A 27,882-nucleotide genomic window follows, 5' to 3' on the forward strand; every position below is an offset into this window, starting at 1 on the left:
AACAGAATGACACATGAGCAGCTGTCCTTTGTTACAGCAGAGAAAGCACGTATTCATACGACAGCCTTGTCTTCCTCATGCAGGCCTTTCAGTCAATCACCTCTGCTCTTAAATATTAATGAGGCATAATTTTGAATTAATGGCCAGAGATGATGACAACTGTGAAAAGAGGCTGACCAGTGATTGTAATTAACATTTAAACAGAATCCTTCAGAAGATCATTCCTTATTAATCATGTCTGTTACAGCTGGATGTCTTTGCTATAGACTATTTGTTATGGCTGTTAAGTGGTAGGGAAATGAAACATGGTTGGCTTAGCTATTCATTATTTCTCTGAACGCATGCATTAGCATTGGACATTTATTGAGGTCTTCAAAGCCCATTTATATTCATTTGATAAAAAAAACTGTAGTTTTCGATTGTTTGCAAGCTCTCAAGGCCTAAATTTAGCAAGACTAGAGTGAAAGAGTTAAATTCTGCATTTTTTTTCTTTCCAAGAGCTTAAGGGGACAAGAAGGCATCAGATTTGAACAGGTTAACCCTTATTCCAGTCTCATGGGTGAAAGCAAGAGAGATCAGGACCAGTGTTTGTTGTCTGGGCGCTGAAGGGGAGTGTGTGGTAAAATTAGAATGTAGCACTGCAACCTTATTCTTTTTAATAAGTAGTATTGATTGTATCTCAACTGTTTTGTGTTCATGTTAGGATTTAGTGAGGCACATTGTTTGCATCAGAGCTTAGCTCTTATATGTAATATTTAATTCAATACGGACAGATCAATTGGAATTAAGATAGGAGATAGGCTCTGGTGGTGGTGGAGTGAAAGTGAGGTAATGGTGATGAATGGGATGTGGTGGGTTGTGCAATAGTAGGTCTTTAAGACAGAGTGAAAGAATTGAAATATTTAAACCTGCAATAATACATTTTATGGCCACTTGGGGGCAGCAGAAACAAGTTATGAACACAACTTTGACATATCATCAACTTTTTTGATGATGAGTTGATATGGTGAACTTGTTAGCAAACAGTTGCTTATTTACACATCCATCAGTTATGGAGCAACAATATTGTTCATTTGGAGATGTGTTTCTGGCCACCTGATAATTGGACCTGTAAGTCCAATATTCACTTTCTTTTAGCTCTGTTTTTGGTCTCCACTAACATCTGAGGGAAATATATGTCTCTTTAGCTGCTAAATGCTCCACTATGTTCACCAGCTAGTCGCTAACTCTGTCTGTCTGCTGTTTGGTGCTGAGCAAGTAGTGTACAGTGGGTTTTTAGAGCTTTTTCGCTGAAAACAGCAGTGAGAGTGAACCAAAACAGTTAAGTTGTGGGCCAAACAGTTAAACAACGAGCTGAAGCTTGGTATAAAGCTCTGTAAAACCGAGGGGAGCTGCAGATTCAAGTGATAATTCTCTGTAGGTTCATCACTACGAGCCACACCTCTCACATTGCACGTTGTCACTGGATATATTGTTACACTAAATATGGTGACATCAGAATTGTAAATTTAGAGACTGACACTGTGGGAAACCAGAAGTGACGGAGAAGAAATTGTACCTTATATATACCGATATCAATATTTGAGACTTTGAAAATCTGATAGACATCTTATGTAATTTTCAGATTTTTTTCCAAAGTTGATATTGTGACACACTAGTAAATGATTTTTGTCATTTCTGTCATTGATCATGAAACATTTTAAGAAAATCTAATCACAATGAAAGATTTGGTCTTGACATTATGAATTCAAAAACACAATTAAATGTATTTGACCCCTTGACCATAATACAGTGTGGTAAGATATATGTGGTATATGTTGTAAGATCAGTGGTCATTAAACATAAATAGAATCTTTCATGACCTGCAAAATCCTGTGAGTTTAAGATAACAAAGAGCCTGAAAGTAAAGGTACATTTTAGATTGGCTTCCTTGTGAGTTATAAAATATACATTTCATATCTGTAATCTTAATTTACATTTAAATTGTTGTACGGATTAAACAAACGAGTTATAACTGGTGAGCTTGGGGAGTTGTTGGTAGGTGGATTTTGTGACCTTTGGACAGATCCAGGTTAGCTGTTTCCTACTGTTTCTAGTCTTTATGCTAAGCTAAGCTAACCTGGCTGCTGACTCCAGCTTCATATTTACTGTACAGACATGAGAGTGGTATCAATCTTCTCATCTAACTCTCGGCAAGAAAGCAAAGAAGCATATTTCCCAAAATGTCGAACTATTATTTTAAGTTTTATGTTGTTACAAGGTCACTTTCCTTATTTAAAGCTGGACATGTTTTAGAAAATATAATTTGTGTGCTGTTGACTCTGAACAACATCACAGCAAAGTGTATGTGTGCATTATGAAGTCAGTATCTGGATGTTCAGATTGTCAGTGTGTGGGTGTGTGTGAGATGGAAACAAAGATAGAGAGGAGACAAAACTCTGTGGCACCATCAGCAAACAGTGAGCACGAGGGTCACAAATATGTGGTTTCCCCTCACCCACGAACATGAATCGGCGTTATGAGGATGGTGTCGATCGAGTGTGGAACCACCACCGAGTCATTTTCTCTGAATCATGCCCCAGACTAACAAGCTACATGTTCATCACCCAGAAAATATGGCGGTCTACCTTTTCCAGCTCCCCCAGCGTCCAGGTAAACACGCGGGCATGTTTGTCACCTTGAGGCTTTCTTTCTGAGGTGTTGGAGTGAGTCACGCTGTGAGAGCGAGGTGTGTGTGTGTGTGTGTACATCTGAGTGTGTGTGTTGAAACTAGGATTGACAACAGGAAGCAGCCACATCCCATTTCTCTCCCCTCCTCTGTCAAACCTCCTGTGCTTTCTGCTTCCACATGACTGCAGATTTCTGTTCTGTTTGCCGTTTAGCCTCTGCAGTGTTTTTTCCTCACAGTCTTTGTGCCCATTCCCTCCTCTTCATTGGGTTTTATCAGCCTCAGTCCTCTGTTTCTTCTCTCCTGTTTATTTCTGGTTTCTCCTTGCATGTCTCCCGGGATCTGGTGAATATGTATTCCTAGCTCTGTCTTTCGATCAAATTCCTGAATCCCTTCCTTCTCCAGGAGGATGAGTGGTTAGGCTGCCGGGTGGTGTGGTGCATCCGTGCATGTCTTCCTTACACAGAAAAAGAGAGGGAAAGGCTTTCCTTTGTTGCTTCTAACACTTTCCTCCTCATGGAATTGGTGTATCTGTCTCCTGTAACAACAAAAATACAAACGGATACAGTTGAATAATTAATAAGACAAATTACAGATGCATTACAATTTGGATGCCAAAACACAAATGGGCTAATATACGGTACATACAAACCTAGCACAGTTACTCTATTAATAGCAGTTGTGAGATGGCTATATCCAACATATCCTCATACAACGGTTTGTAGATATCTTATGAAAAGTAATGCACCATTTTTCATGCATAATCCTACAACTGTCCAGCAACAAGCAACAGGCGTACCGGACATTCGTCGTCATGGTAACAACAAACATGTGGTTAATGTTGTGAAATGGTCATAGTTAGGTTAGGTTTAGGAAAACCTCATAGTTACGGTTAAAATAAGTAAGTTATGTTAGTAACTCACAGTAAGTCACGTGAAGTAAATCATGTGACTTAACTTACCTAGGTAACTTGACTTTTGGTTTTAAGTATAAAGTAGATAATGATGAGTTCTTAAAGCTGCACTTGTAAATATGTTTATATTAACAATGGATCAAATGACTATGTATAATGTGAAAGAGGTCTCTCATAGTGAAGAACCCAGAGAATTATCTCTCAACTCTGCAGTTCCCTTCAGCTCTATGAAGCATTTTAGCATCTTGCGGCTCATTTCGTAGAAAGGGTTTCAGTCGTAGTCATCTGGACACTGTTTTCAGAATCAAGACGTTTCGGCTCCCATCCGGAAGTCATTCTCAATTGTGAAGAAATGGGACGGGAACTAGAAATTTAAGCTACTCTGTGTTACATAAGCCCTGCCCTCAGGAAGGAATATACCTGAGTATCTGTTGATTAGCTAGTTTCACCTGAAACTCACCTAATTGTTTCATGATGGCCCAGTAATCAGTAATCAGGCCTATTGTTTTCTGGCTGCACCTACCTCATCACTGTTAAGTACCTGATTAGCATATGATTGGTGTGACCAAGGTGCTAAAACACTGTGATAGACTTTGGGCAGATTGAATCTCAGACCACCATTTCTGTTCAAAGAGGGGTTAACTTTTTTCACAAAAATGGCTTCCTTGACGCCCCATTCAAACCAACTCTTCTCAAGGGCAGTAATAGGCCTCGTTCAATCACTTAACACCTAATTGTATGTGGCCCAAAGTAGATAAAAACCATGTGGTCTCACATTATGAGCTACTACCAAGAGACAAACTCTAAACCGGAATGATCACAGAAGGGAGGAAGATAAGTTATGGCCACTTAATTTTGGTATCATTTACTGATTCACTGATTGTTTACTCACAGATTTGATAGCACATGTGCTTTCATTTCTCCCCTATGGTCAAATACCTAGACTAATTTTGGAGCCATATTTTTTGTAATCTTTGCCTGAGGATAAGAAAAGTTAACTGTGCCAGACGCCAAACTATTTTTATCTAAGAATGGCCCCATTTCAAGAAAATTCACTGTGAGTGCCGTTACTGTTTTTGGATGGATTCTGGATTGTTTAAATGGTTAGTACTAGTAGTGGATGTTTGACATTAGCTGGACGTAAAAGTATCCATCCTAATGAGTGGCTTGATTTATTTCATGAGCACAAACCTATTTAAACTGGAGGAACACAGATTTTATGTCCTCATTCCCTGTCTGCAGCAGCGATGGTCTGAACCTTTTAATGGTTCCCTTGGCTTTGTCAAGGTCAGATGTCTGAATTGTCTTGTTAAGCACTCCTGACTGCATTGTTTTGACAGTAAAAGCTCAGGCTGTTTATGAGGACACAAACAGAGATACATAAAGAAAAGAAAAAAAGCCTGGAGGATGTCTGCAGCTTCTGGGAGTTGTAGAAGTCCCATATGGAGACAGTTCCACATTACCAGGATTGAAAAGTTGTCTAGGAGGGGGATGTAGGATGTTGGTCGGCTGGTGGCAAGATTTTCAGATATGAGACCATTTTCCTGGATGTGAAAAGTAGTGCTGAAACATTAGTCAGTTAATTTATCAGTAGATATACAGCTTCTCAAATGTATTGATTGGCTGCTTTCACCCTGTTGGAAATCATGCTGATTGAGTATCTGTGGGTTTTGGACAGTTGGTCGGACCAAACAAGCAATTGAAGACGTGACCTTGGGCTCTGAGATAATGATGGGCATTTTTCACTATTTTCCATTTTATTGACTACATGATTCTTGGATTAACCCAAAAATAAACAACATACTAATCCATGATAAAAATTTTGAAAAGCATAGTAACTTAAAGTTAATAATTTATATTTTTAGAATAACAATGTAACAATATGACAATGTGAAAGGGGTTGCTCGTAGTGATGAACCTACGGGGAATTATTACCTGAATCTGCAGCTCCCCTTGGCTTTACAGAGCTTTATAGTGAGTTCTAAAAACCCACTGAACGCTACTTGTTCAGCAACAAGTTAGTGACTAGCTGGTGAACGTAGTGGAGCATTTAGCAGCTAAAGAACCAGATATTTCCCTCAGCAGTTGGTAGAGACCAAAAACAGAGCTAAAAGAAAGTGAATATTGGCCTTACATTCGCCAGCTGATCGGAAAAAGCGACCACATGAATGATCATGTTACTCTCTAACTGCTGGATGTGTAAATAAGCCGCTGTTTGCTAACAAGTTCACCATATCAACTTAGGTGATGAAATGTCAATGTTGTGTTCACAAGTTGTTTCCGCTGCCCCCAAGTGGCCAATAAAAATCTGTTATTGCAGGTTTAAAGGATGAACAGAGCTGTGTGAGGACAGAGGTGGCATTAGTCAGGTGAAGTGTATCTGCATCTCTTTGAATTTCTGTTTTTTTTTAATTGTCACTAAGGTAAACAATAACATCTTCCACTGACGTTATTTTTTGGTTTAACTTGTTCCTTGTGGCTGTTTTGAACATATACAAAGTCAGGGCCAGTTCCCATCAATGCAGAGACTGCTCATTGGTACTGGACATTAGGGACTGCTTATATAATTCATAATCCAAGCTTAAACTTATTGAGTTAATATGTTCTGACTAATCACATCTGAACATTTAGGAATTTTTATCACCAGACCATTTCAGATCACATGACACTGAAAAAAAAACACTGCAGGGAATGCTAGAAATATACAGTATGCTGAGCAGGCTGCAGACGACTACTAACACTGTCTGAATTCCTGGTTTGTTTGTCTGTATGTGAGTAACACACTGTCCCTTAAAATGACGGGAACTTGGCCCTGCTGTGCCTGCGGTTGTATAAATATCCAGCTGCTCTCTCACCCTCTATTCCTCTTCTCTCTCTCCCTCCCTTTGTCTTTGTAGTGTATTTATCTCTGTCACCAACCCTCAGTGTGCATAGTCTCCATGCAAAAAGGGCAGGACTGCAGCTGGAATGAATGTGAGAGATCTTTTTTTAATAAATTGCGGGGGGGAAAGTGTCCTGCAGTCACAAATTGACCATTTGTTTAATACACAACCATCTAAGCTGCACATGTAAGTTTTCGCCACAAGCGAGGTTCAGCAGATCTGTATTTTGCCCCCTGATGACACAGATTTACAAATATGTATACTGCAGAGAATGGCCCATTATTTCCACTCCCCTCTCTGCCCTCAGGGAAGTCGCCCAGATTGACCAGTTCCTTCAAGAGACGGCGGCACGTGAAGCCAATGCCAAGGTGCGGCTGCAGCAGTTCATTGAGGAGCTGCTGGATCGAGCAGACCGCGCTGAAAAACAGCTGCAGATCATCAGCAGCTGTGGCACCACCCCGAACGGCAGCCTGGGACGCTGCAGCCTCCAGGCCTCAAAGGGCAATGGACGCCAGGTGAGGATATCGTGACTTGTGTCTTCTGTTGCATCGCTGGGTTACTGCTCAGAGCACACTGCAAAGTGCATTGTGCGATATCGTGTTTCTTGTCTTTTCCGATTTGACTTGACTGTACTCATGATATTCTAGACATTTCCTGTTTTCAGGACAGGGCAACAAAACATAATACAGGAATTTGTCAGCCATACATAATGACATCTGCTAATGTACAAATACAAAATGCTGAATTGATCCCGATCACATTGAACTGCATGATAATACAGAAAGCGATATAAAAATGTACTTTTCAAATCATATGAGCTGTTTCAGATCTTATTATGTGACCCATTTGAATTGTAAATGAGACGACTGACTTGTTTGTCACAACAACTCAATATTATTTCATAAAAACTGTGAGTGCTACTTCCAGCTTTCTGACAGTCTATGACAGAGCAGCTTTTTGCTGTTGAATAGTGCATGAGCATTGATTACATTAAGTAATGTCCCTGTAAAGCACCACAGGTCAAACCCATAATAGACTTTAAGATGCCTGAGACAAGAAATCTACTCTTCTTTACAGAGCTAAAGTGCAGTAACTGTCTAGAACTTTCCCATTTTTTCATACAGCAGGTGAAATTCAACAAACTAGAATCACCTCCAAATCTAAACACATATGAGACGAGATGATTCTGGATGACTGGAGAAGGAAAATGAAATGGGATACATTTGTATGTAAATGTATTGTGAACGTGTGCTTGAAGTCATTTAGCTCATTTGTTGTGCCTCCTGTTCCAGGAATCAGTCAGTCATTACTTACTTTATTAGCATGACTTTAATTAAACAGTGACTGTAATTTACACGGCGTGGATATGAAATGTGTGCTTAAATGTGGGATTAATTTCTCTAAAGCATTTAGGTTTTGTTTATATCACTGACAATGTGTTGTTTGATCTGTACTCAAATGATTTCTTACCCTAACAAAGAATCTAGGTTTAGTCCATCAAATTTTCAGTGTAACATTTTTAAAATCTAGTAACAAAGTTTGATAAACTGGCTGAATACACTACCTCGCCAAACGTATGTGGACACTCAACCACGACACAGTTAAATGTGATGTTAAACATCTCTTTGCAAAAGCATGGACATTAATATGCTGCTATAACAGCTTCAACTCATCTGGGAAGGCTTTTTAAAAGATTTTGGGACCTGGCTGCAGGAATCTGCTCCCATTCTGCCACAAGAGCTTTAGTGAGATTGGCGCATTGATGTTGCTTGATAAGATCTGGCTTGAAGTTTCCATTGCATCCCAAAAGTGTTGATGGTTGTTGAGATTAGTGCTCTGTGCAAGCCAGTCAAGTTCTTCTACCCCAAACTGGGAAATCCATTTCTTTATGGACCTGGCTGTGTGCACAAGAACTCTGTCGTGTTTAAACAGGGAAGGGCTTTCCCCAAACAAGCAAACTATTGTCTAAGATATCATTGTATGCTGTAGTGTTACATGTAAGATTTCCCTTTATTGGAACTAAGGGGCCTAGCCCAACCCCTGAAAAACAGTCCCAGACCAAAAGTACATAAAAATATGTGGACAGGGATGTTTACATACTACAACATCCTGACCAGAGTGTACTCACATAAAAAGCTGCCTCGTGCTCCGGAAACTGGAGATCAGCTCGTTGTCCCCAGGCTCTTAACAGCTTCCATTGCGGCACCCCCCCCCTCGCTTTGCCTTATTACATGATGACAAAAATGTAAAAGCAGACACTATCTGTTCTTAAAAATGTTACTTATTCAAATTATTAACCAACACCTCTTGATAAAGAGGCACCCTGTTTCATTGCACAAATCTGTGTGCTGCCATGGAAACCAGTTCTTGCTCTTGCTGAAGCTTCCAACATGATTTTGAATCAGATGTAATGTGGCACAGATCTGCCTGAGAGAAACTAGCTGTTTCATTTTCTCAAATTTTTTGAGAGATTCTCAGTAAATGTCTTCTCTTCGGATCACTATCACTGAGTGCAAAGATATTGTCGGCATCCTCAGCTCACTCACTTTATATAGTCATACGCTGCAGTGAATAATGTAATTGATACCTCTTTTGTAATGCTGTAAGTAAACTGTTGCAAAGACAGCTGAAAAAATTATAAAGAAATATACTTGTTCCTCTTTCTTAAGCTATATTAGAGAGCCATTTGACCTGTGATTGACCTGAAACACTGCTGCCTAAATTTAGAGGCCCTCTCTTTGGATTTAAACATCAGTCAGTTTCATGTCTGTGTGCTTGTGCACCATTGTAGCACTTCACCATTGTGAATAATCAACATGACAAGTACAAGTGTGGAGTCACAGACTGGTTGGCACCTTGTTACACTGTCAAGGGAAGCCCAGAGATCTCACAACCTCACTCTCCATCTCTCTGTCGCAGCATCAGCAAGGTCGCCATCATCTCCTATGAGACAAGTTTTAGAGCCACAGAGGTATTTTAGGACTGACAGTGAGAAAAGAGATAGATTACTTGTTTCCTGCTCTCTCTCTCAATCCAAGCTGAATTGAAGGCAATTCTTCACAGGAAGTGCCAGGTGAAGATAGCTTTAATTCAATTGTAGTGTTTCATAAACGTTTGCCCTTTTAACAGAGAGACAACAAGAGGGAGAAATAGAGAAAAACTCGAGTTAAAGGCCAAACGTTGGTCACCAGAGTGGAGTTTTAACTTCTGCTGAATGCATTTTGTTCCACCCATTTCTGGGAGATTTGTCCCTGTTCTGCAGGCTGGCCAGGAATGAGAGCCATGGATGGGATTTGCCTGTTTCCTCCATGGTCCATTTTCACTGGCACTAGGCCGGAAACAAGCTGTGTGAGTAGAAGCAGAGAAGTGAGAGAGAGAGAGGGCGTGACAGTGTCTGTGTTTGTGCACATTTTCCCTCCGTGGCACGTCGCCAGTCTGGTACACAGAGTTCCACCTGGCACTACTTCACACACACATAGATACACACACACGTACGCTACACATGGCATACTTCAATGCACAGGTGGTTTTGAGTGGTGTATGAAAGAGTGACTAGGAGGATTTTGCTCTCAGAGAGAGAGAGAGAGAGAGAGAGTGAGAGTCAGGTTGCACACCCACAACCAAATCCACTTGAAAAATTCTCACCTGCTTTCAGAGCTACAACCAAACATTTTAGGTAGTAGGAAAGATGCTGAGGGTTTTTGTGTTGCTAGAGTGAGAGTTTAGGGATGGAAATGTTGATCGGTAGGTCAGTCTGTCCAAATACAACACTTTGGTCAAGAGCAAGATATCTTGATTACTACTGGCCAGATTGCCAGGAAGTTTGTCATTATATATTATTCATGATCCCCTATGGGATGATTCCTAAAGATTTTGGTCACCCTCTGACGTCCTGTAGAAGTTTTCAGTTGTATGAAAATCCAATGTAAGTTTGGCATTAGATTTATTGAGCATATTCTTGCTCCATGGAGGGTGAACCCTTCCCATTTGAGACAGTAGACCTTGCTTTACTGCCACCTTTTGGACAACTTTGGACACAAGATTTCTGTGATTCTGTCTTTCATGGTCCCAAATGATGATTTTTAATTATATCAGTCCAGCACCAGGTCAAAATGTCACTGTTGAACAACACTTTAGTCCATGGCAAGGTATCTTAAAAAACTCCAGGTTTGTTCCTGGTCCCCATGAGCTTTTTTGTAGTGCCACCATTGCTGTTGTGTTTTCTGTTTTTCTGTTGTGTTTTGCACTTCAGGGCCACCGTAAGAAACATTTCATAATAAAATAAACATGAAATTTACTCATTAAATTAATGCTCCCCAGAAAATGAACTCTTCATTTTATATTCACTTGTTGAGCTTTTCCACCCTCAGGACAAAATGATCCCAATAATCTTAAGAAGCCTCATCTTGCCTAACTGTCATCTATGTCTGATCATCATTTATTCTTACTGTGTTGGGAAAATATTTGTCCATTGATGTCCTTGATTTATGCCGGATGCTGTCACCAGTCATAATGTCCATGCTCAAATCTGTAAGCTGAAGTGAGATCAGACCATACAGAAAATGTCTTTAATTTGAAGATCACTTGTGTTGTTCATTTCAGTTTTGATTATGTGTTAAACATCTGAGCTGTCACAGCTTTTTTCGAAATACATATAGAGAGGCTTCCCATTATAATTGTAAAATAGGCTACTTTTTGATTTACTATTTGATTTTATTGTCTTTTCAGTGGGGATTTGTTAAGCAGCCTTCTGTACCCATTTCATTTTTATAGCAGTTCTAACTTAGTGTGACAACTGCTTTAAATGAAATACTTTATATTTCATGTTGTAGTTTTGAGTGTATTGTCTTTATTCTGTTTTTATTGAATGTCTCATATGTCATGAAAAACTTTCACAATCATCTGAGGGCTCATGTAAAGTAGATTGTTGAACAAATTGGTGGAGTATCAAGGCTCTCATCCACTCTTCAGGAGCTTACGTAAGAATACCAAATCTCACACAACCAAATAACATTTGAGCTAAGCATGCCTAAGCTTCGGCGTACTGAGTAATTTTACTGATAACACTTTTCTTTGTTTCCCCCCAATCTGCATGTTTGTGTTTCTCCAGAGAAACTCCAGCCTCTCTGGGAGCACAAGAGGCATGTACCAAGTGTCAGACCGACGTTCCTCCCCCAGCACAGGGTAAGTCAGCACACATTTACATATGATTTCACACCTCTGAAATGTAATGTAAACCATCACTGTGCCATAAGTGTACACTCTCACTTACACTCAACCATCGAGTAAAATCCACGTAAAGAGAGGATTATATGAGCTCATAATTGCCATATTACATGTGGTTTAATTAGAAATCAATTGACTTTTTCAGGAAGACATTCTGTCTGTCTGTTTATTTATTTGGAAAGAAAGAAGGTTTTCTGGTCCAGCTGGAGATTTTGTGGCTCTTCGCTGTCAAATGAATTTGGCGCACCTCATCTTTCTTACCTTGTGTAAGCTGATGTAGTGAAACACAATCTGTCAGTAATGTGGAAATATAACAGATCTCTAGAGTCCCAAAGCTTTTAACCACCATCTACTGTGCTCGCTGCCCCTGGCCTTTGGGCCTTTGATTGCAGTACCTCAAAACAAAACTATGAAAAGAGTGGAAGTGTCATGGTTACAACCTGTTTGACTTGTGGTCCTGTATATTATTTTGTCTTTCCCACATTAGTTGAAAAATCCAGAGATTATACTGTAGTTAAATAGTAGATTCACATAACACAAAATTAGGTTTTTGTAACATTCATACACCCAGTGAGTGTGCTTGAAAGGCAGGTGCACACAATGGCTCCTCTATAGAAATTATACAACAATACTTTATGCTAAAACAATTAATAACAATAAATTTATAAGCTAAACTGCCAAACATTTACTGGTTCCAGACACTTAAATGTGAGGATTTGCTGCTTTTCTCTGTTTTTTTCATCATTGTAAATTGAATATATTTTGGTTATAGATTTGGGTGGACAAAACAAGCAAATGGAAGACGTTACCTTGGGCTTGGAGGACTTGTGATGGTCATCTTTAACTACTTTGTGATATTTTACTTTCTTGCATGTTGTTTCACACTTAGACATCCACATTACGATATTCATATGTAATATATAGTATTGAACACTGTGATATTTAATGGTATAGATCCCATTTTTAGTCAGACTCTCATTCAGTGAGAAGCAGTGAGGTGCAGGTTGGACGTCTCTCTGCATGAGGTGTGACTGAAGTATTTCTGGGTCCCTGCTGGAGATTTCAGACACATGGCTGTGCCATAATACTTACTGACTAACACAACTGTCATTCCCAGTTGGTATGTGAATGTATTTTCTAATGTGACGTCATGCAGAACCTGTCAGGCCTTCCCCATTGAATCACTGATGGCACGACACACACACATAGTGGCCCAACAACAACCTCTAAGCCTTCTGTCTTCTGGTTATTAATAGCTCTTCATCAGGGATCAAGATGTTTTTGCCACTAGATGTAGTAAAGGTCATTATCTCAAGTGTGCGACAGTTGTAGGGATTTATTGATACTGACCTCACCAGATATTTATACAATATATTATAGATATATTATCAGATATCTTTAATGATATATTTTATATATAATAGTAATTGTAACAGTTTTGCTATGCATGGATCTTATTAAAATATATGAGAATTTTCCTCTTAAAATTGCTAAATCAGTTTTGTTTAAGCTCCTGTGCCTCAATTCACTTCCAAACAACCTGTCTAAAAGCTTCAAATGTAAATGTAATTCATAACTGTGATTCTTTCATAGTTGCATGAGCATCTGGAAATCAAATTTAACTTCTAGGTAACAATTATTATTGAGTTGTTTTATATTTAGTCTCTGATGCTACTTTGCATTCTGGATACACACTGAAACTGAAACTGAACTCATTAATTAGCAATTGCTAAAAAAATCAGCTTCTCGTGATTGGGATCCATTCATATCACGTCATGTAGATTATGTCTTGTTATTGATTTAATGTTGACAAACCATTAAAGCAGTTTTTATCAGGTTACTGCTTTACAACCAGCTCATTAGACTGTAATGAATCACAGTTTTGTCACTGACCCAGTTTAGATTGTTGAAACCATAAACATGCAGCACTGTTTTGGTTTTACATAATCTCAATTCATATGTACGGCACATCATGCATCTAATTTTCTGTGCATCCTTTTCTCTTGCAAGTACTGATAAGCGGTACTTGCAGTATCATCTGTAATTCTCTTCATTTTTATACCTAAAATGATGTGTGCAGATGCTTCCACTCTTCACATTTTGCTGAGGGAAAGAGTGCTGAGAAGGAAGTACAATAATGGAGAAAAGAAAGAAAAATGGCCTACTTTTTGGGAGGCTGATATTTGTAACTGCTCATTACTTGTATTGGCTGGGAGGTTATTTTAAGTACTATAGCAGTACTTATGTACAAAAGCTGCCCTCATTCTACTATAAATCCTCTGAAATACAGCTGTTCCTGTTCAGTCGGACCTATTTGTGGCTCATTTTGGTTTCAGAAGTGCATCCACCACTGTCAAATGAAATACCAATACTGCTGTTTTCCTGGATGTTACTTTGTGCTGAAGGGACTGAAGTCTCTACAGGAACAAACAATAAAAAGAATCGAATGAACAGGTCACCAAAGGACTTAGAGTCTTTTATGTATAGTGCGGCATTAGATTATCATACTTAAGTTCAGTATCTGTTGTAGGTAATAGGTTTTATCTTCTCTAAGCATCAAGTGGAATATCTTAATGCATGATTAGATAGCACATGACATGATAATCAAAATCAAAATGATAAAATATTGTCAGTCAAGTGATGATTGTGGTGAAAATGAATTAGAGATAGAATAAGGTAAGCATGTGAGTGGCATCCAAAATCGAAATTATTGATGGCCATCATGATCGAACTGATCTTCATGAGGCTGCACAAAATGTTTTGCTTTTTTGAAGTTAAAAGCAGAGCTGATTGTGTAGCATGAACAGATTAAAGGAATAGTTCAACATTTTGTGAAATACGCTTATTTGCTTTCTTGCTGAGAGTTAGATGAGAAGATCAATACCACTCTCTTTTCTGTTTGTCAAATATGAAGCTACAGATGGCGGACGGTTAGCTTAGCTTAGCATTAAGACTGGAAACTGACTCTGTAAGCCTTAAAACTCGAGGTCTGCTCCAACTCTAAGTTATTTTAAAACAGGGCTCATGACTTTTCTGTTTGCCACTGCCTTTTATTAAATTCAATTTGATACTATTCATTCATATCTTGCACTGCACTGTAACTGCACTGTAATTTCCTCCTGTTTAATCTGTCTTATTCTATTTTAGCTTATTTTTATCTTTAATTTTATTTTACTCTTTTAAAATTCATCCATGTGTTTGAGTATTTTATTTAAAAAAAACATTCAATCATAATTTATAGCACACTTCCTTCTCTTTTGCTGCAGAGCATCAGGTCGGGTCAAGTCTGTCTCACAGGGCTCTGGAGGTTATGACAGTGACAGCGTGGAGATGCATCCCATGGAGGAGTGTCCCGAGGCTCAGTACTATCACATGCAGTGCCGGCTGGGGGAGGGGGGTTACGAGCGCTCCCCTGGATGTGGTGGTGGTGGTGGATCAAGGAACTGGGGTCTTCGTAAACAGGCTATCCAAAACTGGCAGCGGCGACCTTACAGGAACAGCACTGAGGGCGAGGAAGGAGACGTGTCAGACGTGGGCTCCCGGACCACCGAGTCTGAGGTGGAGATGTGGGAACAAGAGAGGAGAGCTGTGGCTGAAGTCCAGCAGTCTGCTGCTCCCTATCCTCACCACGGCAGGGCAGGATATCGCCCTAACACAGGTAACAGCTCTCTGGGAAGTTGTTCAGGCCTGTTATTCTTAGAAATGTACACACCGTCACACACTCTCTCCAATCTAACATTCAGCCAGCAGCTCAGACACATGGGAGCCAGGATTCACAGAATAAAGGCCTTAAAATGACTCCCATGAGAGCAGTGACTGATGTGGATCTAGGTCAGGTTGAGTTACAGTCGCTGTAATGTTGCTGGAGCTGTGTCAATGACCAAAACTCTTTCTTTGGAAGTTTTTCTTATCAAAATTATGGGTCTAAGGATAGAGGGTGTGTGCCCTCTGAGACAAACTTGTGATTTTGGCCTATATAAATGAACTTGACTTGACTTAACTTGACTAGTTAAAATGCCAATTAGTAGCATTGTGAGCTATTAAAAGGCAGTCAGCACTCTGACTATTTTTAAAACATCATGAGACAAATAACAAGGGTCCAAAGAGGCCAAAATGATACTGTATGTGTCCAAATTGCAGGTGCAATTCAAAGTGCTTTACATCAGGCAAAGATATGCATTAGAACAATATTTAAAAACACAAAAAACTAGAATAAAATTGACTAAACTAGAACAAAGTGAGATAAAAAATCCAAATAAAATAAAATATATATCAACAAAAATAATAATAGACCAGGCATACAGTTATAGTGCCGTTACAGTGCAGTGATAAGTTACCCCACATCCAATCAAGGAAACAAAAGTGCAGTAAAGACATTAATCAACAGCAGAAGTTTGGATGCTTGTAAAGTCATCAGGACGTTGGTTTCATCTGTGTGCAGCACAGAACCTAAAAGCAGCCTCACCGTGTCCAGTTCTGTATTTGTACTTGTACTGTAAGTGTTCTTGGTTTTGTTTTAAAATCAACTAACATTAATTAAAAACAACTAACTATCAGGGACAAGATGAAGATTTACAGTTCAGGGTGTATAAATAATGCTAATTGGCAGACAACTTAATGTGATCCACCCAGTGATTTCAATTGTTATTTAACCAGCTAAAGTCCTTTTTTCATAAGGTGTTTACACTATTTTGTTTACCATGAGTATGTCTGTTATAGATGATGAGTAATCAAGTCATACATTGCTGTTGTTGCTATACACTTTTCTTTGTGTGTCTGTGTCTTTGGTAGACATTGAACATATTTGTATTTGCGAGAGTACTGTTTGCCTGTTGTATCATCTCAGTTTCTTGTCTCATACTAAGCTTTGCTTCTATGAGTGAGCCAAGTCAGACCGCCAATCATGCCCGCACATTTCTTCAGATCCACCACAGATTGTACATCTCTCTGTTAACTTCTTACCCTGCCAAGATCCTTAAACTCACTGCTGCTGCCTTCTATTTTTTTCCACCTGCTTTCGGGTTTCTTCTAAATACCAGGTGGACTGAGGCAATCTGAGAAGGAGCGAAACTGGGCCAGAGCCCTATGACAAATTCGCATGAACTGCTATGACTGCCCCATTAACTCAAAGGTTTTTCTCACGTAACACTCAACATGTTACTGGCATTCCTTTGCTCTGACGTAGTTCTCCTTATTGGGAGAGTCTCTGCCAGGTTTTATCAGATGGTACGTATCTACAAGCACACAGTTTTCTCTCAGCATGTAACACACAGCTTGGCTTTTTTAGTTCATTTGGCAGTCTTGAGCGTAGGTGGTGTGTGTGTGTGTGTGAGAGAGAGAGAGAGAGAGAGAGAGAGAGAAAGAAAGAAAGAGGAAGAGCGAGAGAGTGTAAGTAATGGTTCATAGCCTTGATGGTTTCAAGCAGACGCCTTCCAAGGCCAAAGATGAAATGAGTCATCTAGGAGAAATCTTGCTGGGAGCAATAAGACGGGCTTGTATTGGACACATGGTATCAGCCAGTAGATAGTAATATAGAGCATGAAATGAAAAGAAGAAAAAAAAATTATATAACCTCATTTAATGTCTTGTTGAGGGTTGGCGCCACCATGTGACAGAATATCTTTAACATTATTAAAGTGGCATTTACTTGTATTTGTTTTTGAGAAATTGGCTTTAGAAAATTGGCTTGTCTACAGTTATAGAAGTAAAATAAAGCTTGTAGTTAAATTAATTTGTTGTTATTTTAAATGTATGTTTACAACTTATATAATGATAATCATAATAAAATTTATTTATGTAGCAGTTATCAAAATCACCAATTACGTAGTGTTTTACAAAAAACAAACATAACACAATAAAAAATAATAAGAACAGTCAAGCGAACAGTAAAGAAATGTAAGTTAAATAGCAAGAACAAATTCAGGAAAAAGGACTGGTAAAATACCAATTATAGACAATATAAATATACACAAATCCAGCCGCCTTTAGTCTTACACATAGCTATGGAAACAGCCAACAAGTTCCTGCCTGAGGACCTCAGACTGCATGCAGGTTGATAAGAAGAAAGTAACTAAGATATATAATCTGGGGCCGTTGTGGTGATTTTAAGAAAGAACTTAAAAATAGTCAAGGTACAATACACGGCAGAATATACTGAAACCTTAAGAATATGGTACCTTCCTACGTTCAAAGCAGTCTGGTATTCCAAAATTGTAATAAATCCTTGAAAACTGAAAGTCCAAATTCAACGCTGGGGTCTAATGATAAAAAATAGTCCTTTTGTTTTAACTTGGACCAACCCACATTGTGTTAAAGGGTTAAAAGATTATTTCTTCCCACAGGTCGGTCTGATGGGGTCAACAACAAGCCATGTCGCCATGAAAAGAGCCCGTCCAAATCCAGCGAGGTGATTAGTCCAGAGATCCTGAAGATGCGTGCAGCTCTCTTCTGTATCTTCACCTACCTGGATACTAAAACTCTGCTGAGAGCTGCTGAGGTCTGCCGTGACTGGAAGTTTGTGGCTCGTCACCCGGCTGTGTGGACCCGAGTGCTGCTAGAGAACGCTCGCATTTCTTCCAAGGTGGATACTGAACATTTAGATACTGTATTCAGTCAACAGCCAGTAGCATTATCAAAGCAGTAGCATGTGGTGCATTTGGCTGTGTTGTGTTTGCTGTGTGTTGTGAAGATTTTCACTGATCTCAATGTTACTTCCTTAGTTCCTGAGCATATTGTCTCAGTGGTGCACTCAGACGCACTCCCTCATCCTGCAAAACCTCAAACCAAGACAGCGGGGCAAGAAGGAAACTAAGGAGGACTACCTTAAAAGCACACGGTGGGACACTCATGCAGTAGAAACAGACACACAGATATACATAGGAAGTTACAGCTGCACACAGTTTCCAAAAAAGTCACATTGGGGTAATTATTACTGTGTTTTGTATTATTTTGGCTTCGATAAACACATTGCTTTGCAAACTATTGAACTGAGTGACATCCTAAATCACTCCTCAAACAATGATTGATGAGATGAAACCAGCAACAGGAACATAAGCGATTGAATTGTGACATTTTTGTGCTGTTTGATTATGATCAGCATGTACAATATCAGTTTTCATTTCCTGAAAGAAGACAAGTGGAAGTTTGATATGAGTGGAAAAAGTGAAGCTGAGACTGCATATTAAAGCTCGAAGCTGCTCTTAAATTGTGCGGACAGTGCGTAGACATGCTGCTTTCTGCATATATTGCTGAAAACATTGCATTATACATTGCGTTATGTGCTAGAAATCATAGAAGGGCTGTTCTGAAGGACAGGAGAATTAATTCCTCTGCTCTTGCCTCTGTCAATCTTTTTTTGTTGACCTTACCTTACCTTATGTTTCCATCTAAGTGGTTGTCTGGAGGAAGGTCTGGAGGCATTGTTAAAGGCCACAGGAAGTAACCTACTGATACTGAAGATTTCACACTGCCCCAACCTGCTGACTGATCGCTCCCTCTGGCTGGCCAGCTGCTACTGCCGAGCTCTGCAAGCTGTAACCTACAGGTAGACCAGTACACCCAGGTCCCATCTCTCTTGTAAATTTGCACCCTGTCCACTGCATCATGCACAAATATTTCAGTTTTACCCCACTGACTTTGCTTTAATGACTCCATAAGACTGCACAGTTTTATGCTGTGTAATATAAACACACCTTTTCTATACTTATTGTGTTCCAGGAGTGCCACAGATCCAGTTGGCCAGGAGGTGATCTGGGCCCTTGGAGCAGGTTGTAGAGACATCATCTCCCTACAGGTGGCGCCACTACACCCATGGTAATAGATGGAGAAATATACTGTACTTCTAACTTCTGAATAAAACCAAATATTCTATCTGTTATGACATCAATGATTTTGATTATTAAATTAATGAACATGGACTATATTTTGTCTCTATTAGCCAACAACCTGCTCGATTCAGTAACCGATGCCTGCAGACGATTGGAAGATGTTGGCCACACCTCCGTGCTCTTGGTGTGGGTGGGGCTGGATGTGGCATTCAGGGGTTGGCCTCTCTGGGTAAATATTGCTTGTATAACAACTTTTCAATTTATAGTTTAATTCCTTTCAGTGTTTTTAGCTACAACACAAAAATACATTATTCATGACATTTATGAAATATTCAAATACCGTCACACTGCTTTTTTAATCATGACTAAGGGGACAGAAGTAACATTTGTGGTAAGATGATTAAACAGTATTATTGTCATATCAGGACATAAACTAGGACAGCACAGATACTGCATTTAACCAATGTCTTGTCAATCTATTCATATATTCTTTATAACAATATGCATTTTACACACTATTGGTTGAGACCTTATATGAGCCTTTACTGTAACCTTTGCTGTTATTATCTTGACACTCCCCTACTCATCGTCCCCATCTGTGCATTTCCTTACTTCCATTCACCCCCCACCACCTCCAGCGAGGAACTGCATGCGCCTGCAGGTGCTGGAGTTGGATCATGTGAGCGAGATCAACCAGGAGGTGGCAGCAGAGGTTTGCAGAGAGGGCTTGAAAGGTCTGGAGATGCTGGTGCTCAGCTCCACACCAGTCACCCCCAAAGCCCTGCTCCACTTCAACAGTGAGTTTGAATACTGCTGTACAAACTATAGTAGGCCTACTGTCTAAAATCCTGTTGTGAATATACAACATTTAACAGTTAAATGCAATAGTGTCCCTCTGAATTAGTACTTAATATTAAATGTACTGTACAGTGTAATCTCATGTGATATTTGTGTGATATTCTAGTGAGAGATACACCTTGATTCATGTTACAGTTTCTTTTGTTATGTTTATAAAGGTATAAAAATCAAGCAATAAAAATATTTCGGAATCGGAATGGAATGATAAATCAGAAAAATAATGTTGAAAACTAAAACTTAAAGCACAAAATGTCTTTGCACTATTTTGCTGTCGAGCTACTGCCTGTCACAGTCCCTTGAGGTCTGCTTCCTATTTCCTATTTCAAGAATATTGTGGAAAACTATGGTGGATTTACTTTTCGTAGCTATAAGTACAAATTTATTATGAGAATGCGGAAAAACAAATAGCCCCAGATAATTAATGCTGCCTAAATCCTCCTTCCACTCATGTAGGCGTTTGCCGCAACCTGAAGTCCATCGTGGTTCAAATTGGTATAGAAGACTACTTTGAGGACCCCAACAGCCCTGAAGCTAGAAAATTGTTTGATGAGATGGTTAACAAGCTGCAGGTAACAGCACCTCCGTGTCTCACATCACACCTATTGCACCTGCAGCACACAAACATTTCAGTTTGACATATATGTCAGTTGATGAAACATCTAATATAACTCACAGACTAAATTAAGACAGGGAGCATATGCCCTTACCCACTACTCATACATGTGGAAAAAACTGCTTTTCACATACAAGCTTTCATGAGGAAGAATCCTATTCCAATGACCTTTCTTCTGACGCCACAGTCTGGTTAAACTTTCAATTTTCAGATGAGCATATTTGGTAAGTACATACACAAATAATATTTCGTGTGCACAAATAGGCTCCCAACAGGAAGACACGTATTGTCTTTTGTCACCGCATGAGTTTTCCCTCCGTGCCACACACTTTTACTGTATAACTACTCTGCCATTCATTGAGTGCAGTGTTGACTTTGTAAAGGTAATGGCTAACAGGGAGGTTAGCTTTGTTAATGGAGGTCTGCACCCAGTTAAGCACTCTCTTGTGAATTTAGTTTCCTTTTTTAGCCAACATGTCCTTGGAGTTTTGAACCATTGTATGCTCATGACTAACAGCTTGGCCAATAGTTGTTCAGCGGATAAGATGCATCTATATTTATCACAACTACACAACATTTAAACCATGACTCAATCCTTGAAGTCCAAGTGATGGTTGGTTGTGGATGTGCTGGTGTTAACTCACTAACTCACAGAGGCTTACTGTGAGAGGCTCGGGTCATTCTTATAGCTGACCACACACAAACAGAGATATGAAAGCTGTGAAATCCCAGGTTTTTATTTATGTTTTGTTTTTATGAGTCAGTTTACAGTGTGTTCTTCTTGGATATTACACTCAAGATGGTGGGGTTGCTCACAGCAGTTAGGTAACCTCTCCAAAACAGCTATGATTTATTTTTATCCCTCAAGTTTGCTGTGAAAAGGAAGCCAAAGTTCTCCTCTAGTGTTTAATCATCCATTTTTTGAAATGAGTTCTGTAGAGGTGAAGCTTATGAGGCAAGACTGTCATCCTTAACCTGCTTATAGCTTTCTACTGCTAATGGAAGAAAACATAAAGGCATGAAGATGACAGGTGGAAATGGAGCATTTTGATCCTTCGCTATTTAGAAAAAAAAAATCATAGAGGTTGCCTTTGACAAAATGAGATTCTGAAATCCCTTTCTTCCTTTTTCTTTCAGGCTCTGAAGAAGAGACCTGGCTTCTCAAAAATCCTCCATGTGAAAGCAGACAGTCTCTGCTAACATCTTTTGTGCAGATTCTTCGAGTCTTGGAGAGGCGCCATCTTGGCTCCAGTCAATCAAAAAGACCCAGCTGTTTTGAGTCCACTCCATGGGGTTGAATAAGTCTGCAGCACCGACAGAAACAACAGAAGAACGCCATGATGAACCAGGGCCGAGGCTCAATGTGCATATTCCACAAGTACAAACTTCAAACAGAAAAACTCATTCACTATTCCAGTAAGGGGAAATCAACATCTCCTTAATGTCCTGACTGAAAACCAGTCAGGAGGCTTATTTGGACTATGAAGGGCACTATATATCACACTAAGGGCCTGTCTCAAACTTTACAGACACAAAAAACCCAAAACTGTCAGATTCCTCTTTCTCAGTTGTCTTTTGTTTTCACTATAAAAATGGATCATGTCGCCGCACAGAGCCAGATCCCTTTCTTGAAACACCTGGAGCCAGGTGACAGCGCTGTATTTAACTGTCTGCATCCACATAATGCTTGACGTATACTTGAGACTACCTTCAACACCAACAGCGTGGGCAGGAGCACATTATAAATCATACATACTTTCCACAGAAGTACAAGGTCTTAAGACAGGAGCTTTTTAAATGGTTTTCATCCTGCCTGCCCTGCACTATTGTGTGTTTAAACTGGACAACGGACAACCTTCAACACTTATTGCTTCCACCCAGAACAGAAACATGCTGCACCAGCTCCAGGCACAGTGGAGAGAGCAAGGACAGCACTCCCTGTAACACACAGACCTTGACAGTCTTCTGACTGCATGGCAGCGATGCATTTAGCCTCCTCTACCATCCTCTGCTTCCTCATGTGAACAGCATCATGTCACAAACCCGGACTCAGTATTTTTGATGGTTGTAGTATCTCTAGACCTGTTCGTCTGAGAGAACAAGATGCAGTATCTGATGCTACTCATTAACAAGGTTGGAAGATGATCCATAATGCATTTCTATCAAAAACTAGTGCCATTTGTAACAGTGTCTGTCCTCATTCCAGTGAGCGTTTTTCTCCAATGTGCCATTAATGAGGGAAGAGGGACCATGTAAGGCAGATGTTTAATCAAAAGTAACTTACATTATTTGGAATTTGATTTGAGTGTAAGCAGCTCTTACTGAACATAAGGGTTTTGTGTTTCATATGGAACATGGTCTCCAGGTGTTTACAGGTGTTACAGTGTTTATATATCATGAGAGTTTCATATTTTACCATACTAACAGTGCCATTCCTATTAATAGTGCTTGTCATGGCTGAGGCCCTGAACAAGCCTTATTTATATTTTTTAGCTGACATCCTCTGACTCCCTCTGCTGGTTTTTCAAAGCACCTACACCGTCAACGGCCAGCTGGTGTGATAGGACACTTCGTACTCTTTGCAGCGTGGAACATGTGGGACCTTTTAATGTTTTGCAGAACTCAAAACCAAGGGATCAGGTCTTCAGTATCACCTTCAAATTAGGAATTTAATTTGGTGCAATTCATGGCTACAACTAAGTTTAGCAAGTATGAGTCGCAATACTTACTATGGTGACACTTAGTGTACACTCCTCTGTGCTGCAGATAATTTAAAGGGCGGTTCCAAAAATGATACACATTAAGTTTATAATTCATAAGGAGTACTATTTTGCCTGTGAATACAGAAACCTGCGTTAGAAGCTGTAGGCATGTAGCTAGAAAAGTGTGGAAAGATGCATTTACAAGGCAAAGAGGGTCTATAGAAAAGACTATTTATGCGAAGGGTAGGAGTGTGACCCATACTAGGGACCAAAAGTCAGGATTTTTCTGCCTCTGCTGCATCAGTCTCTTGCGAGTCCCCGAACATTATGAAAGTGCAATACTAAATCACTGCTGGAGTACCCCTTTAAACAGAGTTCCTATTACACGCTTACAATCACTTTGATTTAAAAAAATTGTGCACACCGTTTCGAAACGGGTTGAAAAATGATTCACACATCAGGCAGAACATCATGTCCCTTCTCTTACTACACGTTTACCGTTTTGGTCATTTTACCTGGCACACCTCATTTGTCACAAGGCACTAGCCCTGTCTCTACAACACACAACAACAACACAACATTCGTGGGCAGAGTGTGCAACAGAGTAAGGTGAGAGTTTCCGGGAATGCAGAACAGGCGTTTGTCATGTGGGATCTTTAAAATTCACAAACTCACTGACGAGGAGAGCTGCGAGCTGCTGTTTTTGGTCTCTGCTTCATAGTCAAAAATGTTTATGAGGAGTTGTGTAGCTGCATATTGTAGTGATGTTCCAGGTCAATGTGTGAGAACAGTTGTGGATGTCCATTTCTTCATGTTCTTCCAGTACTGCACATTATTATTATCCTACACTGGTACTGATTGCCTGCTTGGTTTCATTGAGGGAAAGATGTTTGCGGGAAAGATGTAAAACTTTGCTGACACAATAGAGAAAACACAAAGCACTTGTTGATTTTGAGTTTTAGACAATCCTGCCTTCACTATCAGCTTCTCTGTACATAATGTTTGTAAAAAAAAACAAAAAACAAAACAAGAAAAAAAGGACAAACATTTGATGTTAAATAATATTAAGGTCATACTTATGAGTGGAAAAAGTTGAAGTTTACAGGTCTTCATTCTGTAAGCATTTTCTCTCCAAAGGTGAATGAAAGATAAACATAGAGAATTATATTATGTATAACAGTAGTGTTGAAATTGCAGTTGTGTATTAGATACTTTATATTAAATGTGCATCAGAGTCATATAGAGATGGAAATTATTTAAGAAGAGGATAAAGATGATAATTCAGCTATTTATTTCTATAAAAAAAAGAGCAATGTGTATAATGTTGGCATGTTTGTGTTCAAGCATCAATCATTAAGTTGCCTTCTTAACTGTTCTGCTACTGTGACAAAAATTATTAGATGTTTAAAGAGCTTTGATTGCCTGCAGGTTAATAATGTTTCTCTTTATTTGATCCAGTCTGTTGTTGCACTAGTGAGAAAAAAATATTTCAGATGTTTATTATAAGAGTGTTGTTTTTAATGTTCAGCTATTTCTCAGTATTTGACAAAATATGATGCACTTTTTTTCCTGAACACTTTTACCGACCCGTCGGTCATCAGTTTAGTCAGAAACGACACCGGTTTCTGTCAGCAGGATGCCTGGTGGCGTTTTCTGCTTCTGTGGTATGAAACCGACTGTTTACTTACATGTTCGGTTTCATGGAAAGAAGATTTTGGAAACACAGCGATTACATATGAACTTCTATGACTGAACAGACGTACAGTTAGCCTCTTTTCTCTTACACCATCTCTCATATCTCATTGGTTGGAAAGTTAAAGATTGAAACTGATTCAACTACATTCAAGTGCTTTTTAGGTTCATTGCCAATATGACCTTATGCTCACCTTTGCATTTGTTACTGCATTATACTGTATATTTCACGCTCATACCAATAGTACATTTGCTTTATTGTGAAAATGGACCTGCTGAAGATGTTACAGAGCCTGTATGCTCTGAAACTGCAGATTAGAGGTGCCAAGTACGCCAGAATCATTTTTGGCTTACATCTCCATTCTCTGCCTCTCCAAATATAAAGCAGAACAATTTCTAATTTATTTATTTTGATTCAGAAACTGAAGCATCACTTATAAACCAGGGTGCTTCCTCATTCACATGTTTATTTAATTATTTAATATTTTAAATCAAGTCTTATTCCTCCTCTGTTGTAGTTACACCCATGTATCATACTGTGCAATTGAAAAACAGTGTCTGAGTGTTCATGTACCTCTCTGTACATATTTTATGTATGAATGATTGTACTCTGCCCATTCATCTGAATAGTATTTTACACATTACCTCAACACTTACCTGGGCAGTTAAGTGTGCAGTTTGTCTTTGTACTATTTCGTTTTTGACTGCCATCAACAGGTATGCCGATTTATCCATGAACTTCATCCATGTTGCTACAACGACAAAAAGTATTCTGTTGCTGAAAAAAACTTTCCCAAAAGACGATCAGCCTTCTTCGATGACTGCAATAGATGGAAATGATTTACTACTCATTTTCACTCATTTGTTGTCATCAATAAAATTGCTTTAAATTGTATTTGCTCGTACTTTCAGTTGCTTTTGTTTTAGTTTTGTAGATTGCAATTGAAGGGTCAAATTAATTTCTTCTTTGTTTCAATAACACACAGAGGTCTGTGGATTATCCAGAAACATAACATTGTTTCTTGAAAGACATATGGTGTTGAACTCCTTTAAATATAATTTTTCAATGTAGCGCCTTCTGAGACAATCTCTGCACTCACAACACGGTGCAAGAAAGCATCACATATAGAGAAAGAAAGCCTTAACACACTGAAGTTGAATGAAATAAAGCTTTGAATGCTATAAGCACCACAAATCAAGTGAATTCACCTCCACTGTATTTAGGTGGCAGCAGAAATCTCAGAGAAAGATTTAGTCTCAAAACCTGGGCAAATAAGACCAAACTATCTACAGTATATGATGGATACCAGTAGGTAAGTGAGAAAATGTTTTTTTGTAATTTTGGCATGTCTTTGATTAAGCCTGTATCCTGTAGTTGGAACCATATACTGTGTGTATATTGTAGCATAGACTGTATCATCTGTAGTGACATATTGTTACCCAACTCTGCAGCAGAGCCAAGAACTTTTAGCCTCTTTTTGCTTACTGTTTTGGTTTTACATTTGCATGTTTATAGAGCTTTTTCATGTCAGACATTTTGACTTGTCTTGACATTTTGACTTGAGCACAGGTGCTTTTCCTGCTATAACAAGGCAAAATGCCTGCTCTAAAAAAGGTCTATTGTATCTTCTGAGCAGCTTTCATCAACCCCTGTAGGGAGCCGTTACAAAAACTGATAAACTCACCGTATGCTAGCTGCTTAGCACAAAAAGGCAAACAACAAAGTTAGCAACCAACGGAAGCTGGTGAACAAGGTCAAACGTGTAGCAATTAAAGACTGAGGGTTTCTTCTCAGGAGCTGGAAAAGTAAAAGGAAAGTGAATATCAGAAATGTATTCATCAGGTGCCCAGAAACACAACTCAAATGGGTTTATATAATGGCGGATGTGTTAGTAAGACATTGTTTGCTAACATGTTAGCCATAACAACACATATCAGGGCTGTGTGCCTGTGGCTTGTTTTGAAGTTGGTCTGCCCCCTAGTGGCCAGAAATAGATTTATGCAGCTTTAACAACACATGTTATTCATTACTAAAAATTCTATAAATAATGTTGATTTTTTTTTTTTTTTTATAAATGGTATGCACACACACTTTAAAGACATACTAAGCAGAAATAGTGTGAACCTATATCCTGTATTGTATGAGTTTACCACTGGTTATTAATGACTTTGTGGGTCATTTGAGTGCAACTTTTCGGTAAACTCAGAAATCTGTAACTTCATAAATTGACAAGGACCACCTGAAAGCACCATCAAGTCCTGATTTCAAAAAAAAGAAAAAAGACATCCTTTAAAAGACTCTGTGTTTCTCTGTGTAATGATCTGTCTGTCAGATGACTTTACCTTCTGGTGATATCTGTAGTTGAATGGTTAAGTCCTCTGCAGCCTCTCAGGTTCCCCTGCTGGAACGGGACTCCTGCCAGAACTTTGTCCCTGTGTTTCCCTCTCTGCTTTCCAACCGTCTGAATGAAGGAGGAGGGTGAGTACGCTGCCCACAGAAAA

At 39.2% G+C, this 27,882-nt stretch overlaps 1 protein-coding gene across 2 annotated transcripts in view; it reads left to right on the forward strand.

The window, feature by feature from the left end:
• The window catches only part of fbxo41 (F-box protein 41), a 51,154-nt gene extending 24,879 nt beyond the window's left edge, over positions 1-26,275 (forward strand). For both annotated transcript variants that reach the window (XM_044189124.1, XM_044189126.1), the window contains 11 exons: positions 6,771-6,978; positions 11,574-11,647; positions 14,956-15,347; positions 18,031-18,269; positions 18,409-18,524; positions 19,080-19,232; positions 19,406-19,501; positions 19,626-19,744; positions 20,154-20,312; positions 20,827-20,942; positions 22,124-26,275. In XM_044189124.1, the coding sequence (XP_044045059.1) occupies positions 6,771-6,978; positions 11,574-11,647; positions 14,956-15,347; positions 18,031-18,269; positions 18,409-18,524; positions 19,080-19,232; positions 19,406-19,501; positions 19,626-19,744; positions 20,154-20,312; positions 20,827-20,942; positions 22,124-22,186 (1,735 nt within the window). In that variant the 3' untranslated portion in view covers positions 22,187-26,275. The remainder of the gene's footprint in view (positions 1-6,770; positions 6,979-11,573; positions 11,648-14,955; positions 15,348-18,030; positions 18,270-18,408; positions 18,525-19,079; positions 19,233-19,405; positions 19,502-19,625; positions 19,745-20,153; positions 20,313-20,826; positions 20,943-22,123) is intronic.
• The last annotated feature ends 1,607 nt before the right edge of the window (positions 26,276-27,882 follow it).

Source organism: Siniperca chuatsi, linkage group LG3, assembly GCF_020085105.1.
Source record: "Siniperca chuatsi isolate FFG_IHB_CAS linkage group LG3, ASM2008510v1, whole genome shotgun sequence".
Taxonomy (NCBI): Eukaryota; Metazoa; Chordata; class Actinopteri; order Centrarchiformes; family Sinipercidae; genus Siniperca; species Siniperca chuatsi.